Raw genomic sequence first — 16,833 nt, 5'->3', positions numbered from 1 at the left:
CCTGGTCTCCTGGACACACAGTATGTCTACCTTCCTTCTCTGCATCATGTCAACCAACTCTCTACCTTTTCCTGTCATAGTTCCAATATTCAACGTCCCTATTCTCAGTCCTATACTCTTGGCATTCCTCTTCTCTCTCTTTCTATGAACACACTCTCCTCCTCCCCTTCTTCGACCAACAGTCGTCCAATTTCCTGCAAGTGAACACCACCGATGGCGGTCGTTGTTAACCCGGGGCTCGGCTGATCCGGTATAGAAGTCACAGATTTGATTTGGCAAAAGTTTTACGTAGGATACCCTTCCTGACACAACCCTCTGTATTTATCCGGGCTTGGGACCGGCACAATAAGACACTAGTTTGTGCCCTCTTACAGCTACATGCTATGAAAAGAAATGTATTGGTATTATAAACCAAGCGCACCCATCACAGAGTTCTCCCACCAACAGGCAGCGCATCCCGGTCTGACCCAGAACTGGTGTTGCAGTCTTTGGTGAGGAACGTGAATGAATGAATGAATGAATGAATGAATGAATGAATGAATGAATGAATGAATGAATATATAAACTATAAGACTTCATGAATTAGAATGGGCTTGATTACTTCATTGCGGGAAATGTAGTTTTGGTCAAAGCACAGTTTTGAGCTGTTTATTTTTTGACACTCTGACATTTTATGCTCTCACAGGCCACATTAAATGATGTGGCGGGCCACGTTTGGCCCCCGGGCCAAAGTTTTAAGTTCGACACATATGATCTAACAGAAGGGAGTTAAAAGAGAGTTTCTACTGTCTGTTCAATAAACCCTGTGATTCCTTGAAGTTAGTTTAATTTTGTGCCGTTCTGGAATCAATTAACGCGCAGAAATCCTATGTCAGCAGGTTCAGTTGCTTTTGTCCTGACAACTTCTAAAATTAGAACACTAAAGATTATGCAATTTAAATACATTTTATCATATTGCACTCCATATCAGTAGTCCAACATTTGGTAGACAGATAATCACATGCAATCCATGGAAAACCACTTTTTTTCCCCCATTCTGATTTTGATTGTTATACTGTAATTCTAAACAGAAGAAGATGAAATCTTATTTTGTTGTTGAAATTTCAACCCTCCATTTTAAGCTACGAGAGGGAAATCCTTCTTCTTAGTTTGGGTTTTTCCATTTTAAAACGAAAAATTAAATGACCAATACTCATATTCAATTTGTTTGTTATTTTTTAAGTTCAAGAAATGAAACGAAATTATGAATGAATAATACGCGGATCGTTTAGCCACCTTATCGACATTTAACGAGTTTTATTTTGAAAAACTCTACCCGGAAGTACTGACCCCAGCGCAGGTGTCGCAATGCTACATCCTTCCCGTTTGAGGATCAATCGTCTTTTTCTTGCAGAAAACAAACATGTAATGTCTTTTCACACGGTAATGACCGTGGCCATTACGACGCAGACTAGTTTGTGGCCAGTGTAGATAACTTACCGGAGACCTTTTCAACAACTGAAGAAAAAAAAGAAACGCGTAATTTGCTGGTGGACATTGTCGTGCGTGTTCGTTTTGCTATCATATAGCTAGTTGACTTAATTCGTCGCTGCAGAGGAGCGTGGACATGCGGCTAATTTGGAGTTTTTCTGTGAAATAATCGTCGACTTGACTTTTTTTTTACTGTGTCAGGGTGTGTTGTTCGCTCCGTGGGGGACCAGACGTCGCTCACCGAGCAGGCCTTTATTTTCTACTTTGTAATACACCACTTAACAGGTTTGAGTTTCCTTCAGCTAAAAACATTTAAACAGCACACACGTAACGTTACAATGAGTTTCTTTAGTTTTGGACAAAGTGCAGAAATTGATGTTGTCCTGAATGACGCGGAAACGAGGAAGAAGGCTGAACACAAGACAGAGGACGGAAAGAAAGACAAGTATTTTCTTTTCTACGATGGCGAAACTGTCAGTGGAAAGGTGAACGTCACCCTGAAGAACCCTGGGAAGAGGCTGGAACACCAGGGCATCAAAGTTGAGTTTGTTGGCCAGATAGGTGCGTACAAAATTACTTGACACATGTTGACCAAAGAATCTTAAGTATAAGATTACATTCTGATTGTGACCCCTTAACTTATATATGTGTGTATAAAGTCAGACTATAATAATTCATAAGCCAGTGATAACTAGTTTTCAGCAACCAAAGATAAAAGGTGGAAGATTAAAATTGAAAATTACTGCTGAAAGACAATTTTGCTGTTTCAAATCACCCAGGAACAGTTTATGTAGCACAATGCTACAAATTCTGTTTGATTCTATGTTCTACTTAAATGTCACTGTTAATGGCTACAGCTTATTATTATCATCATCATCATCATCATGCACCCTCCTGGACATTATCCCTCATGAGCGCGCACATTTGCAATTCAGATTGCTCACAGATTTCCTGTAGTGTCAAAGCCTAAATTTGGGTAAATGCTCCCAGCCCAAACTCAAAGATATACGTCATTTCCGTCCCAGAAGCACAAGTCTGTTCTGGTGGTTCAAACCCATCCGGATGAGTCACAGATGTTTTGGGATGCTGTTCAGAGGGTAGGATAGGTTCCACCATGTATCTGGAAATTCAAGAAGAAAATTTCTCCTGATATCCCATAAATTATCTCTCCCCAGTGATCTAAGCAGACCTCAGTGTCCACCAGGGATTGGTTTTAGAAATGGCTCGAAGCCATCACAGTCTGTTATAAACCTAGATATATTTCATAAATGGGGGGGGGGGGGGGCGCTCTGTCTACTAGTTTAGGATTCCTCAGGAACAATGCTGGTAGCTGATGTCTGTCACGCTTAAAGCAAGAATTGATAATGGTTAATCTCTGAAGACCACTCCCCTAATGTCTCTGAAGAGATAATGTCCAGTCTCTCAACACATTTCATCAGTCATGGAAAAAGGCCTGTCCTTGATATCCCACAAGAAAATAAGCAGTTGTGTTTTTCTTGAACCTGCTCCTTCAAAATTTTATTGGGTCTAGACATTTACAACTAAAACCAATGCAGTCACAGACTGCAACATCCTGTGACACCCCTAAATTCAAAATTTTAGCCTGACCTCCATGCATAGGTCAAAGATCAAAGCTAGTACTTTCATAGATCAAAGCACTAGCTTCGATCTACGGTTCTATTCACACTGGCCTTCTCCCTTGTCTTTCTATCCAATCCGGTTCCTGAGTGTACAAAAGTTGAAATTTGACCATGACGTAGTTTTCTCATCTCATTCATCCCCTTTGCCGCTCGAGTAATGTGCTTTTAGTTTCATCCTTCTATTTGCAACGGTTGCAAAGATATTTGGTGGATGGACAGACAAACACTGACAATCACAATACATCACCGCTTTGAAATTTTTGAATTCAGGGGTGTTGCAGTCTGTGACTGCCTATTCTCTAGTTTTTTGTTTTTGAAGAAAACCTTAAAGCCCTCTTCACACTACCTGCTCAGCACCAAACAGTAGATCCACTCAGAGCTGAGGTGGTGAATTAGATTGAAGCACATTCAGCAGCTGGAGGCTTGCGTATTTCCCTCTAGACCTGGAACAAAACATACTTCATGAAGGACAACCATACAATAAATGCCATAAACACTTTTTATAGGCAGCAGCAGTCCATTCTGACATGCTTTAATTACTTGGTTAAAAGAGGAAATATATATTTCTCTTGTTGATGAGCTCCTTCTTTTCTAGAGCTGTACTATGACCGAGGAAACCACCATGAGTTTGTTTCCCTGGTAAAAGATCTGGCGAGGCCCGGGGAAATAACCCAGTCACAGACCTTCGACTTTGAGTTCACTCACGTTGAAAAACCTTACGAGTCGTACACGGGCCAGAATGTTAAGCTAAGGTACGTCAGATGTCTCTCCACTTCAGGGACTGTAATGTTACTGATGCCACTTTCTGAACCGCCTGTCATGGACATTTTAACTAATGTCCACTTTGTATGCGTTACAGCCCTGGGTCTATGTTATGGGTTGGATGTGATCGTGTGATTGATGTGTTTGCAGATATTTTCTTCGTGCCACAGTGATCAGAAGATTGAATGACATCAGTAAAGAGATGGACATTGTGGTGCACACTTTGAGTACTTACCCTGAACTCAACTCCTCCATTAAAATGGAAGTTGGGATTGAAGATTGTCTCCACATTGAGTTTGAATACAACAAATCCAAGTAAGACACACAGCTGCATCAAACACACTTTATTTATGTACTGAAAATATTGACGAATATCTGTTCTAGTGTCATGGAGCCAACGATTAGTTTTCCAGTTGACTCATTTTATCTGGCAAGTCAAAAGCCATCTTGAGGTGATTTTCACGTAGCAGCCAAAGTTGCCAAAATCTGATTTTTTTGTGTGTGTTTCTGTTAGAAACACAAGTGAAATGTAATCTTATGCTTTTACTGATTTTGGACACTTTCATATGATGATTATGAAGAATTTTATCTGATTCTTGGTTTGTTGAAATCTGATCACAAATCATGTGGGCTTTCTTTCTGTGCTGAGAATCATTGAATCAGTATTCATCAGTTGTCAGCATTGGTGGTCCAAATCACTTATGGCGGATCACAGCATTGACTGTTAAATTGGAAATGGGGAAATACTTCCTCTCATTGAAAAGCTGACAATCACTACCCTGCTGTAACTACAAAGACACAAATGCCTGCGTCACTACTTTAAAAAAAAAAAAAAATTGGTTCCTGTTTTGAAAGACAGATGTGACTTGGATAAAATCCTAATATTAGGCAGCATTGATCAAAAACATATCAAGACTACAACAGGACCTGTATTTATTATGTATTTACTGTATTTAACACTAGTGTTGACCCATCAACTATCTGCTGAGTCTGTTGAAGTGTAAACACAAACATTTCCAAGGAAATAGAAACTGTAAATTAAAGAGCTCATCTAAACAAGACAAGAGGTAAATGTCGTATTTCAGAAATACTGCAAAGCTTATAGGGCTACAATAGATAATTGATCTCATTACAATGAATACAATATTTCATAATTTAATGTGTAAAATGAGAGAAAATTGTAATTTCCCGGAGCCCAAAGTGTCTTACGTGTCTTGGTGTAAAAGGTTTTGTTTTTTTTAATAGAATTATTTGTTTGTCAGTGAATGTCTTGTTTACAGCCTTTTCAGTGTCCTCCTTCCTTCATTCTCTGACAGGTATCATCTAAAAGATGTAATAGTGGGAAAAATTTATTTCCTGCTTGTGAGGATTAAAATCAAGCACATGGAGATCGACATCATCAAACGTGAGACAACTGGCACTGGCCCGAGTGTCTACCATGAAAACGACACTATCGCCAAATATGAGATTATGGACGGGGCTCCGGTCAGAGGTAAGTGACACTGATTCCTGTTTTCAGTCGCTCATACAGGAAGGAGGAATATTATCTCACCTGTCTCAATGTATTTCACATTTCAGGTGAGTCTATTCCCATCCGGTTGTTTCTGGCTGGTTACGATCTGACTCCCACCATGAGAGACATCAACAAGAAGTTCTCCGTGCGCTACTACCTAAACCTGGTGCTGATCGACGAAGAGGAGAGACGATACTTCAAACAGCAGGTCAGAAAGTCGTTCAGACGTTCAGGAGGAATCCTGAAGAACTGCTGTCTGGTTATAAACAAAACTGTCAAAGTACATTCACCTCTTCCTGCCTGTTCACCATGTTGATATGCTGGTTTTGTTTGTGTCAGTTTTGGGTTCCTGGGTATGGAGAAGCAGTTTGAAAATGTTAGTGTTGTACACCCCTCTTGAAGAGAGAAATAAACAGATGATGATTGATGTAAATAACTGTTAATGTCAGCCCTTAAAAGTGAGTGTGTCCTAATAATTGGTTTGTGATTCATACTTAAGTCTGCATGGGATGTGTAACGGTGACAAAGCAGGTCTTTAGTTGAGATGAACAGCACAGGCTTTACTCTCTACAGTGGAAGGACAGAGCAGATAGAATAGTGTGATTTTAATAGTACTGTAGGAGGTTAAGTTATAATGAAAAACAATCAGTTTACTTTTTTTTTTTAAATATAAGTGGATTTTCCTTTTAAACTGGCTTTAGTTGACTTATTTGCTTTGAAAATGACAGACAGAAAAACTTGTTTTTGAAGATAGAGGGAGAAATTATGACTTTTGTTTTTTCACGTCATTTTCTGTGGCTGACATTAGTGGATAGAATTCAAATGGGAATTTAATTCAATTAACTGTTGGTCTGTGGTGGAGGTCTATGTTTCACCGAGTCATGACTGTGTGAAGTGTCTGAATTAACTGGACTGAAGATTACAGCAACTCGGTCCTTGATGATCACATGCACAATTTCTTGCCAGCAGGGAAGGAGGCCATTTATACCTTTTTTTCTTCCACCTTCTGCAGGAAATCACACTGTGGAGGAAAGGGGATGTGGTGAGGAAGAGTATGTCCCATCAAGCCGCCATCGCCTCTCAGAGGTTCGAGGGCTCTGCTGCTTCGGAGAACGCGCTGGAGCAGGCAGCGAAAGAGGAGAGCGGGTAGAGCCGCCGCCCCTCCAGCCTCCCCCGTCATCAGCCTCTGTGATGGAGTAGCGAACCCGTCAACTGTTCATCTAGCGACACAGCAGTTATACTCGTAGCCTCTGCTGGAAGGAGGAAGGCAGCACGACGTGCGGTAGCCAGTATGTAGACGATGAAACAGTCTTCATGAGGCATTCGAAGAGGCTTCAGGCTGCTGCTCCTATCCTTTCTCATTAATGTGTTATTTTTCTTTGTGGGAAACAAACTAATCACCTGTCACCTTGTCTGTGTGAAGTCTTTCATGTGATTTTTTTAGGCCCTCTGTTAGTTACACTCTAATGCTTTGTGGGATAACTTGATTTGTAATCTGCTTTAAATTTTCAAGAAAACCTATGTCCTACTTTCCACCTTCAAATGAAAGCATTCCTAACACTGTTCTAAGGTCACAAATTCTGAGAAAATATTGCACTGCTTTTGATTATTTTGAATTTTGTGTTCCTGTGTGTTGACACAAAAAATACAGAATATTTCCCTTTGTGGGGTGAGAGGGCTTAAGTATTAAACCACAACTTTTTAAAATGTGTAAATAATACCAGCTAAAACTTAATCATTTTCTCATGTCTACATTGATCGTACAGTACCTGGTGCCACAAAAGGACATTTCATGTTAATATGCTTTACCTCAGCATTCCAGTGTTGTTAGAAAAGGATGATGTATTAAGGTCCAGTTTGGAACCCTCTGTGTTTGTTATTAGCACTTGAAAGTTGTGCCTCATTGTATCAAGCAAATGAAATTCTCCTGCCTCTAACGTAATTATAGTCTTTTAACCAGAGAAATTTACTTTAGAAATATATCTTTTGCAAATGCTAATCCTTCCTTGTCCCCAAATGTTAAATAAATTGATGCCAAATTAAAAAAAAACAAAACTCAGGCATTGGTTGTATCTAAATAAGTGAAAGTGTTTGTGACAGTCATGGACCAGAACAAGGCAGGAAATAAATCGCCATAGGACAAATGTCTCAGTGACTATTTGGCATTAACACTGCTGCAAACAAATATTAACCTTAACTTCTGAAAGGGATTGGTTCCCAAGCTGCACAAGTCAAACCTACTTTAACCCACTTAAATTATTAACTTGCAATTGTTTTTATGATCGAATGTCTCAGTTGGCATTCAGAGTGACATCACACAGTTCCTCTTCCCACACGTCTGGACAGAAGAAGACCTCATTGTGAAAATTTCTGAACATTTTTTAGTGGACTTTGGCCAACATTAACTTAACTAGAGAACCACTCAGAGCACAAACCTCTACCATGGCAGCCTGACTTCCCTCTTATCTCATTACACCAACAACCAACAGTCCCGTGATGTATGACCCTCATATGACTGACTCAGAAATAGATACCACAGCTAGAATTTAAATCACAATGTCATTTTGATAGTTCTTCAATTAAAACAAGAATGGGTTTTCTTTAGGATGTCACTTGGAAATCTTTAAAGATGCACAAAGATTGACTTTGATCCAGTTGTGTATTTGAAGCATAACCTCAACCAACGAGGCTTGTTTTTACATTTTACATTGAGTGGATCCTGATAAAAGTTGTTAAACTACTTGACAGATTACCATGACATTTGATGGGCCGGGCATGTGTGATGGACGAAATAATTGAACTAGAGCTGCATCCAGAAAAAAAAACACTTTTTGAATAACCAACATTCTGGATCACAGATCCATGACTCTTAAATTGAGTCTTTGTGACACATCAATAGATGACATTCACTGCCACTAGATGTCGCTCTACTGACACCAGGCCCAATTTCGAAGTGAACACCTCCCTGCAAAATTTAATTAACCTCCATTTATCCCACATCCACTCGAGCACATTAGATCATAACTTTTTGAGTAAACTTGCTGGCAAAAAAAAGGCAGAAGAAGTTGGCAGCCATTGTCGACATTAAATATTGGTATATACTAGTTTAACTTTTGTATCCAGGGCCTTATGTTATTCCTTCACTAGTCATGGGGAAGTGGGGAAATTGTCCACGTTGTTCACGACTTGTGTTGTATTGTTTAGAAATAGTTTAAAAACTGGTTGTGAACCATAGTTTTCTCCAAAACACATTTAATATTTAAGCATGGAGGAAAACAGTATTGTGGTGCTCCTTAATGTCACAAAAAATAGTCCAAGTCCTCACAAAGGGTCTTCATTCTCCAAACTCAGGACAAAGTCAAACTCCTCTGCAAAGAAAAAAACAACTTTGTACTGAAAGAAGACCCAAAAAAACAGACAGTGGGAGACGTAAGAGTCGCAAGCACTTCTGGCAACACAACACACACGGCTTACCACTGGTGAGGGGTTGCACTGAGAGCCTGGCCCTTGTAAAAAGTGCCATGTCCTTAAGGGGCCCTCCATTGGAGCGATGTTGCAGGTGGTACTTCTTCAGTTCGGACAGAGGAAGAAAACGCTTCATCATTCTCTGATATTTGACATCTACCTGAAAGAAGAGCAGAGGCTGTTCTAACATCCTTTAATATCAGTAAGTATACTTTTAATACTACAGATTGTTTACCATGCTCCATTTGGGGTTGTCTGCTTTACTGGAGGCATCAAAATGGACGTCTTTCTTATCAAACTGAGTGTGGTCCACATAAGCTTCCTTCACAACCTACAGGTGGAAATAGTGCTGAATATCAGGACCTTTCTCCCTCTACTATCATCAGAAAAAGAGCAACTTACATTCATGAGTCCTGCGATCCCTGGCTCCTTGCAGTTGCTGTGGTAAAAGAAAGCCATCTGCCCTTCTTTCATCTGCCTCATAAAATTGCGTGCCTGCAGGAGAAGGATAGTTTAAAGGAAACTTTCTGCAGAGAGAAAAGACTTTGCATGAGGCAGGTAAAGAGTAATATCACTCAAAGCCCGTTCAGGGTCTGAGAGTTTTATGACCACCTGATAGTTGCGAACGCCATCCCAGCAGCTGGTCTGATTGGGTAAAACCTTCAGATCTTCGATGCCAAACTGCAGAATGACCCAAAAGCATCAGTCTGGTGCAGCCGATCCACACACATCCTCAACCAGCTGTCACTGCTTTTTACCTTCACATCTATTCCATTCTCAAAGCGACTCTCGGGCTCAGATTTCATCAGCCAGTGACAGGTCTGTGGATGGCCGTCTAGTTCCGAGAGCTCCGCTGTCTTCTCAGTTGCTTTCCTTTTACCGCCTGATTCTTTGGCCTGTTTCTTTTCATTAATGTCATCTGTGCCTGTGTTGTAGAAGCATTAACCGTAACTTGTGACAAGAAACCTGCCAGACTACATGTAGTTCTCTGTGACTTAATTTGCTCACCTGAATCCACTGCCCTTTTACTCACCCTGGGCCTTTTCTTTGGTGGCATCTCTCAGTCTACAAAGACATTTAAGTTATGATGTGTCATCAGTTTGGTCATTTCAGGCATCTTTATAATATTACTGATAAAGTAGTTTTCATATTAATGTCTCAAGGTGCCCTGTTCTTTTACGATCAACGTTTCCAACAAACAGAAAACCCATCCCTCCATCCTGCTGGAGCCTATCCCTGCTGGCAACATGCAAGAGATAAGGTACACCCCAGATGAGACACCAGGTTATTGCCGGGCCACTCAAAACACTTACACGGCATGTTTTTGGAGGTGCATAATTGCATCCATGTAATTTAATGGTTTTATTCATTGATAGTTATTTTCCCGGATAGGCTTGTCTTTTTCATCCATTAAAATTTTTTTTAATTTGCAACATAATTTAGTAAGATAAGATAGGATAAGATAGAACTTTACAAATGCCAACGGAAATTATGGTTCCAGGTTGCTCCAAAGATTTACAAAAAGTAAGAAATAGGAATATTCAACATATAAACATAAGTACTGAACACTCATTTGATGTTTTCATTGGAGATTACGTACAGTGAAACGCTGATCCATGTCAAAAAAATCCATTTTAAAAATGTGAAAATCTGCCACTAGGTCGGAAGTGACATTAACATTATCCATCTGCATTTATAGTCGTATAAAATTAAAAATGTCCAAGGTTATGTCATTCGTCTGAAACCCCCCCCCCAAAAATAGACAAACAACGAAGATGAGACAACCAAAGGCCATTCATAGTACATATTTAATTGCCTTTGCATAACGCAGCACGAGTTCTTGAAAGTATAACAGACCACACTTGCACTTCTATGCGATGACTACCGTTCTGTAAAGACTGATAAATCCTACCTTTAGCTGAATAACGCTTTGGCTTAGTCATCAGTCATTAAAACCAGGGGAAAACAATGTCAACAAACGTACGCAGTAAATTTACTTTAGCGCTAGTCCCGATATGAATTAATACTATCACAGTTTAGATGGAGGAAGAGATAGTATATTGAGCCACGCCTTCATATGCCTCTGATTGGCTTGATTCTCCACCCTCTCGGTCAACCAACCATTACAACGAAAGTGATGATATTGACCAATCAGAAAGAGAGTAGGGTGGGTCTTGTGGAGAAAAAAACGCATCCCTCCTTCCGTCACAGAGGGGCAGGAAAATGCCATTTGGCTTTTAGTTCTTTGCAATTACAAATTTAGAGAAATACATATTTAGAGGAGAAAAATTTTTGTTTGGTAAATAAAGGAGTTTTCCCAAAGTTCTTTGCAAATAGGGCGTTTCATTGCTGTGTTATCCTTTTGTAATGCAAATCAGTGTGGGACACATCATGAACTACATATCCCAGTAGCGTTAGCGGCAGTGTCACGTAACTAAACACTGTGGAGCTAGACATGGCGGCTTTAGGAAAACTGGTTAGACTCGGCTTCAGCATCTGCCGGAATAATCGTTTGCTTTTTAACAAAAGCCCTTCGAGACGAGGAATAGCTTCATGTATCGACCGTGAGTCCACAACGACGATCTAGTGATGGGGCGATAAATTGTAGTGAGAGCAGAGAACAGGTGGAGAAGCTAGAGAGGTGGAGGTTTGTCCTGGAAAGGAGAGGAATGAAGGTTAGCCGCAGTAAGACAGAGTACATGTGTGTGAATGAGAGGGACCCAAGTGGAAGAGTGAGGTTAGAGGGAGAAGAGATCAAGAAGGTGGAGGATTTTTAATACATAGGGTCAACAGTCCAGAGCAATGGAGAGTGTGGAAAAGAGGTGAAGAAGCGTGTACAGGCAGGATGGAACGGGTGGAGGAAAGTGTCAGGTGTGATGTGTGATAGAAGAGTTTCAGCTAAAATGAAAGGAAAGGTGTACAAAACTGTGGTGAGACCAGCGATGTTTTTTGGTCTAGAGACAGTGTCACTGAGGAAATGACAGGAGACAGAGCTAGAGGTAGCAGAGATGAAGATGCTGAGGTTCTCTCTGGGAGTGACCAGGAAGGATAGGATCAGGAATGAGTCCATCAGAGGGACAGCACATGTTAGAGGTTTTGGAGATAAAGTCAGAGAGACCAGACTGAGATGGTTTGGACATGTCCAGAGGAGAGATAGTAAATATATTGGTAGAAGGATGCTGAGTTTTGAAGTGCCAGGCAGGAGGCCTAGAGGAAGACCAAAGAGGAGGTTTATGGATGTAGTGAAAGAGGACATGAATGTTACGTTCTGACAGACTGTGAACTGAATTAACTGAATGGGTTAGTTGATAGCATTTCCTTTGCTCGTCTACGTTGACAGTCACCTCTGCAGCTACATGAAGGACAGCGTTTTGACCTTTTCACTGAAGATTTCTATCTTAGCATGCCATTGGTCAGTTTTGCTCCCATCATCCTCCAGTCAGAGGCAGAAGGAGCCACACACACTCCCAAACACCTCCCCTCTTTGGCCAGCTCGATGAATTCTGTATGAATCCTCAATGGAATGATTAATTTCAATTATCTTAGATAATTCTTTCCTTGTGTCTCTGGAATTCTGTGTTTAATGTGATGCAAAGAACAATTTTAATTTTGGAAATCCAAAAATATTTTTTTAAGTAACGTTGGAGTCAGTACAGACATGATGATTCAGCGTTCATCAGCATGTCTGTACTCAAATTTCCCTGGAATAGTTTGGGTCACACTAGAAGTCTGTGCTCGACTTCTCAATACTATCAATATGTAACCAGGTAGGAAATCATCAGAAAACTTTCCCTGAATGCCTGGGCAGATTGAAGACATGTGATCGGACCATAAAAGAGTTGTGTTTTTAAATCCATTGGGTGTGCATGCTTTTGTGTTGCTTCAACCATACTTTGTGTCCTCTGCTCTTTTTTGACAGCTTCGTATGGACTCACAGATGAACAGAAGGAGTTTCAAAAAGTAGCCTTTGACTTTGCTGCCAATGAAATGGCTCCTCACATGGCAGAGTGGGACCAGGAAGTAAGTTAGAGATATAAATATGTCAGAATTATCACCATAACTAATGTCTCTTAGTGAGCATCTACAGTTTCTGTCATTTTGAAATTATTGGGTGGATAGAAAATACTTAGAATCCAGTGATGGTCTGTCAGGGCCAGCAAAGCCTTCTCTGCTGGCCTAACATAACCAGAAATCATAGTATTTATGATAAAAATTATTTATTTTTTAATGCATTTTCCCAAAATAAACATATTTCAATATAATGTATACACACACACAAACACACACACAAACACACTGGGATATAATATGACATGGGCCAACGCTGGTCAGCGTTCTATTTTTAGGTTAGAGAGTTTTTATCTAATCAGAATTTAGCTAGCTTGTGTTGCCAGGTTGAATGAAATCTGCCCAGGACGTTGGACTCCCTGCACTGTGACAAAACGGGCACATATAGTTAATAGACAGATGCAATAACCAATCAGATCACGAGTTTGCCTTCTAGGACCTGCTAGCCTGCCCATGTCGTCCTGACATGTACGTGTCCTGTGATTGGATACTCACTCTGAGAAGGCGGCGCTATACAGACGCTATACAGATGCACATTTGAAGAGAAGAGCTAAATACATCCTGCTTCAAAGCGGTGATGTATTGTAATTGTCAGCGTTTGTGTGTTTGTACGTCCGTCTTTTAGTCCCTCCGTCCATCCGTCTGTTAGTCCACCAAATATCTTCGAGACCGTTGCGGATAAAAAGATGAAACAAAAAACACATTACTTGAGGGGCAAAGGGAATGAAAATGAGATGATGACCTTGACCTTGAAAAAACTAGGTCAAGGTCAAATTTTAACTTTTGTACACTCAGAAAGACGAGGGGGAAGGCTCATGTGTAATCTATGCTTGGATTTGCCCTAACCTATGAAAGTAGGCCAGGGTAAAATGTTGTATTCAGGGGTGTTGCGGGATGTTGCAGTCTGTGACTGCCTTGTTGATTATTGAAGGTGTTGTCCCCCTGTAAGAACCAAATAAGATAAGATAATCCTTTATTGTCCCACAGTGGGGAAATTTGTTATCTTAAACAAATGATGTAGGAACCAATATTGACCAGATTAGGTTTCTGCCCAGAAGCTTTAACTGACGCTAAAGAGACAGAGACATTGTCCATGAAGATTATAACTTCTTTTTTTTGTTTCCCCAGGAAATATTCCCTGTGGAGACGATGCGTAAGGCAGCCCAGTTGGGATTTGGTGGGATCTATGTTCAGCCGGATGTTGGCGGGTCGGGTCTTTCTCGGTTGGACACGTCAGTCATCTTTGAGGCCTTATCCACAGGATGCGTCAGCACCACAGCTTACATCAGCATCCACAAGTACGAAACCCTCACGTGGGAGATTATTGTATGTAACCAGTGTAAATAAAATAAAATGGATTTCTTTCACTTAAAAATTAACTCAAAAGTAACAGAATTGCCCCAGTAAACATACTTGCCTTAATTCTGTCAGGCTCCTAGAACAGAAAATAATAATCCAAACAACATAGCAAAGACAACAGTGGTGTGTTCTTATTGTGCAATATCATTAAATCTTTATTTTTGTAGAAGCTCCGTCAGAAATCTTTTTTCCCCTTTGTGGGATCCGGTGCCTTTTGTTGTTGATCTGGTGAATTGATAACATGAATTACACTCATTGATAGCTGTCAGGGTCTACGATATAATTTTATGTATTTTATATGTCCTTTCTCCTTGCAGTATGTGTGCCTGGATGATTGACACCTTTGGAAACAATGAGCAGAGGGAGAAGTACTGCCCCGATCTATGTTCTATGGAAAAGTTTGCTTCTTATTGTCTCACTGAACCGGGTGAGTCTTTCAATGTAAAGGGCAAGAAAAAAAAATAAAAGATGATTTTCTGCCTAATATCATTGCAACTGATTTATGTCACATCTGGACAACACAACCCGTGATGTTTAACTTCAGGCAGTGGCAGTGATGCTGCTTCACTTTTGACCACTGCACAGCTGAAAGGTGACCATTACATCTTGAATGGCTCAAAGGTGATTAAAATCCATTTCTTCTCACAATTTAACTGCAAGCAGTTTCTTTAAAGAGACAAGACAGAACCCTGTTTTCTCTCTTTGTGTCTTTCAGGCCTTCATCAGTGGAGGAGGAGACACCGATGTTTACGTTGTGATGTGTAGAACGGGACAAAAAGGACCGAAGGGCATATCTTGTTTGGTGGTGGAGAAAGGAGCCCCGGGTCTAAGTTTTGGCAAAAAGGAAAAGAAGGTCAAGATCATCTGTATTGATTTGTTTGCAGTGTTCACAGGTTGCCAGTAGATGGCGGTCTTCAATCATAGGTGCTTTTACAACTGTTCTCCAGGTGGGTTGGAACTCTCAGCCGACCAGAGCAATGATATTTGAGGATTGCGCCGTTCCAGTGACAAACCGACTTGGTGAGGAAGGTCAAGGTTTCAACATCGCCATGAGAGGCCTGAACGGAGGCAGGATTAACATCGGTGAGGAAGGAAATGTGCAATCCTTACGGTGTACTTACCTCTGAACTATGGAAAGACCCAAACATGGAAAGGGTGGTAGAAGGAAACATCAGAATCGCTTTCATAATGGGAAAAACAAAAACAGATGAATATTTATTCCCAGTAGAAGATGTATACTGACCATCCTGTTGTTTTAATATTGGCAGTTTCAGAAAAAAGTTGTATAGATTTGCTATAAGTTTTTCCTCTTAAAGCTAGTCTATAAGTCCAGTGAAATTTGCTGACATGAGCATCTGTTCTCTGTCCACAGCATCCTGCTCTCTTGGGGCAGCACATGCTAGCATACAGCTAGCCAGAGATCATCTGTTGGTACGAAAGCAGTTTGGAACGACGCTTTCCAATAACCAGGTACGTAGATCACCTCTCTGCATTTTTATCTCTGTCACATAAGCACTGCATAAAGTAATTGAAACACTCTTTCAATCTGTCTGTTATTTTTGTAGTTTCTTCAGTTTAAATTAGCAGAAATGGCCACCAAGTTGGTCGCATCTCGCCTTTTAGTTCGAGAAGCAGCCACGGCGCTGCAGGAGAACCGAGCTGATGCAGTTTTCCTCTGCTCCATGGCAAAGCTCTTTGCAACCGAAGAATGCTTTAATGTGAGTAGAATTTACTTCTCTTGGTGTGTCCAAGGAGATATTCAGTTTTGTCCTTTTTTTACTACATTGCTGCCCCTTCTTTATCAACAGCTGTGCAACCAGGCTCTTCAGATGCACGGCGGCTACGGTTACCTCAAAGACTACGCTGTACAGCAGTTTGTGCGCGACATTAGAGTGCATCAGATCCTAGAAGGTGAGCTTTTATGATGGGATGCATGAACCTTACATGGAGAGTTGTCATACCAACTTGTTTCTAACACTTCCTGTTTTTCTGATTCTTGTTTCCTTTGAAGGCACAAATGAAGTGATGAGGATGATCATTTCCAGAAATCTGCTGACAGAGTCGTGATAAATATTTTCCCCTTCCGTCATCAAACTCAGGCGTCTCACTCACAATTCTTTTAAGTAATACAAATCAATGTTTTCAGGCTGAATCAGTCTTGGTCAGATCAGATTTGAGTCATTTTCTTATGTGTGTCTAGTTCACACTGTATATGCATACAAAATCAGACTTTCAGACTTCCACTGTGGTTTGGTTTGACACAAGAAAAGGACTTTTCCATCTGTAGATCTATTTTAACGATTTTTGGTAATTCATCATCAAATCGTTTTGATTTTTCATCCTGTTTTTGGTTGTTTCACTGAATTTTTCACATCTTTAACTTAAACGTTCTCAGTATTTAAGTCCCCCTTGTGGCCTTCCAGGTATTGTTGCAGTTTGATCTCTATTTTTTGTTTAGTAGTTTGTAAAATACCACATTAAACATACGAGTGGTGTTTGCTGAAATGTTACTGATAACACTCCAAATAAAATGACCCTTAGATTTTATGAATCAAT

General features: G+C 40.4%; 3 protein-coding genes across 9 annotated transcripts; 2 read left to right on the top strand and 1 right to left on the bottom strand.

Annotated features, from left to right (window-relative positions):
* The first annotated feature begins 1,329 nt into the window (after positions 1 to 1,329).
* Positions 1,330 to 7,354, top strand: LOC137597076 (vacuolar protein sorting-associated protein 26B-like). Its single transcript, XM_068318007.1, has 6 exons — positions 1,330 to 2,031; positions 3,706 to 3,862; positions 4,023 to 4,187; positions 5,189 to 5,364; positions 5,451 to 5,593; positions 6,398 to 7,354. Exons 1-6 carry the CDS (start codon positions 1,809 to 1,811, stop codon positions 6,533 to 6,535), a joined length of 1,002 nt encoding a protein of 333 aa, XP_068174108.1. The 5' UTR covers positions 1,330 to 1,808; the 3' UTR covers positions 6,536 to 7,354.
* A 790-nt stretch (positions 7,355 to 8,144) lies between these two features.
* thyn1 (thymocyte nuclear protein 1) lies at positions 8,145 to 10,897 on the bottom strand. Of its 2 annotated transcripts, none has more exons than XM_068318009.1 (8): positions 10,451 to 10,728; positions 9,859 to 9,915; positions 9,609 to 9,775; positions 9,463 to 9,531; positions 9,253 to 9,345; positions 9,086 to 9,181; positions 8,860 to 9,010; positions 8,145 to 8,753 (listed from the first exon to the last, which is right to left on the bottom strand). In XM_068318009.1, the coding sequence occupies exons 2-8, from the start codon at positions 9,905 to 9,907 to the stop codon at positions 8,707 to 8,709; spliced, it is 672 nt and encodes a 223-aa protein (XP_068174110.1). In that variant the 5' UTR covers positions 9,908 to 9,915; positions 10,451 to 10,728; the 3' UTR covers positions 8,145 to 8,706. The 2 variants fall into 2 exon arrangements, with proteins under 2 accessions (XP_068174110.1, XP_068174109.1); XM_068318008.1 differs by lacking the exon at positions 10,451 to 10,728 and adding an exon at positions 10,763 to 10,897 and having other exon boundaries at positions 8,152 to 8,753.
* Positions 10,898 to 11,292: 395 nt separating this feature from the next.
* On the top strand, positions 11,293 to 16,813 carry acad8 (acyl-CoA dehydrogenase family, member 8). 6 transcript variants are annotated; one of them, XM_068317263.1, is made up of 12 exons: positions 11,305 to 11,414; positions 12,191 to 12,262; positions 12,770 to 12,870; positions 14,047 to 14,216; positions 14,595 to 14,704; positions 14,822 to 14,898; positions 14,993 to 15,130; positions 15,225 to 15,360; positions 15,650 to 15,747; positions 15,843 to 15,995; positions 16,086 to 16,188; positions 16,289 to 16,811. In XM_068317263.1, exons 3-12 carry the CDS (start codon positions 12,838 to 12,840, stop codon positions 16,342 to 16,344), a joined length of 1,074 nt encoding a protein of 357 aa, XP_068173364.1. In that variant the 5' UTR covers positions 11,305 to 11,414; positions 12,191 to 12,262; positions 12,770 to 12,837; the 3' UTR covers positions 16,345 to 16,811. The 6 variants fall into 6 exon arrangements, with proteins under 6 accessions (XP_068173359.1, XP_068173362.1, XP_068173361.1 ...); XM_068317262.1 differs by having other exon boundaries at positions 12,191 to 12,355; XM_068317258.1 differs by lacking the exon at positions 12,191 to 12,262 and having other exon boundaries at positions 11,293 to 11,414; positions 16,289 to 16,813.
* Positions 16,814 to 16,833: the final 20 nt, after the last annotated feature.

Source organism: Antennarius striatus, chromosome 6, assembly GCF_040054535.1.
Source record: "Antennarius striatus isolate MH-2024 chromosome 6, ASM4005453v1, whole genome shotgun sequence".
Classification (NCBI taxonomy): Eukaryota; Metazoa; Chordata; class Actinopteri; order Lophiiformes; family Antennariidae; genus Antennarius; species Antennarius striatus.
This window is presented reverse-complemented; position numbering and strand designations above follow the sequence as displayed.

Coding starts and splice junctions, on each gene's coding strand:
- LOC137597076 (XM_068318007.1), top strand. CDS start 1,809: ATGAGTTTCTTTAGTTTTGGACAAAGTGCAGAAATTGATGTTGTCCTG. Junction 2,032..3,705: donor TGAGTTTGTTGGCCAGATAG/GTGCGTACAAAA, acceptor CTTCTTTTCTAG/AGCTGTACTATGACCGAGGA. Junction 5,365..5,450: donor GGACGGGGCTCCGGTCAGAG/GTAAGTGACACT, acceptor TTCACATTTCAG/GTGAGTCTATTCCCATCCGG.
- thyn1 (XM_068318008.1), bottom strand. CDS start 9,907: ATGCCACCAAAGAAAAGGCCCAGGGTGAGTAAAAGGGCAGTGGATTCA. Junction 9,346..9,462: donor ATGGCGTTCGCAACTATCAG/GTGGTCATAAAA, acceptor CTTCTCCTGCAG/GCACGCAATTTTATGAGGCA. Junction 9,182..9,252: donor GGATCGCAGGACTCATGAAT/GTAAGTTGCTCT, acceptor TTCCACCTGTAG/GTTGTGAAGGAAGCTTATGT.
- acad8 (XM_068317258.1), top strand. CDS start 11,306: ATGGCGGCTTTAGGAAAACTGGTTAGACTCGGCTTCAGCATCTGCCGG. Junction 15,131..15,224: donor TTGGCAAAAAGGAAAAGAAG/GTCAAGATCATC, acceptor ACTGTTCTCCAG/GTGGGTTGGAACTCTCAGCC. Junction 16,189..16,288: donor AGTGCATCAGATCCTAGAAG/GTGAGCTTTTAT, acceptor TTTCCTTTGAAG/GCACAAATGAAGTGATGAGG.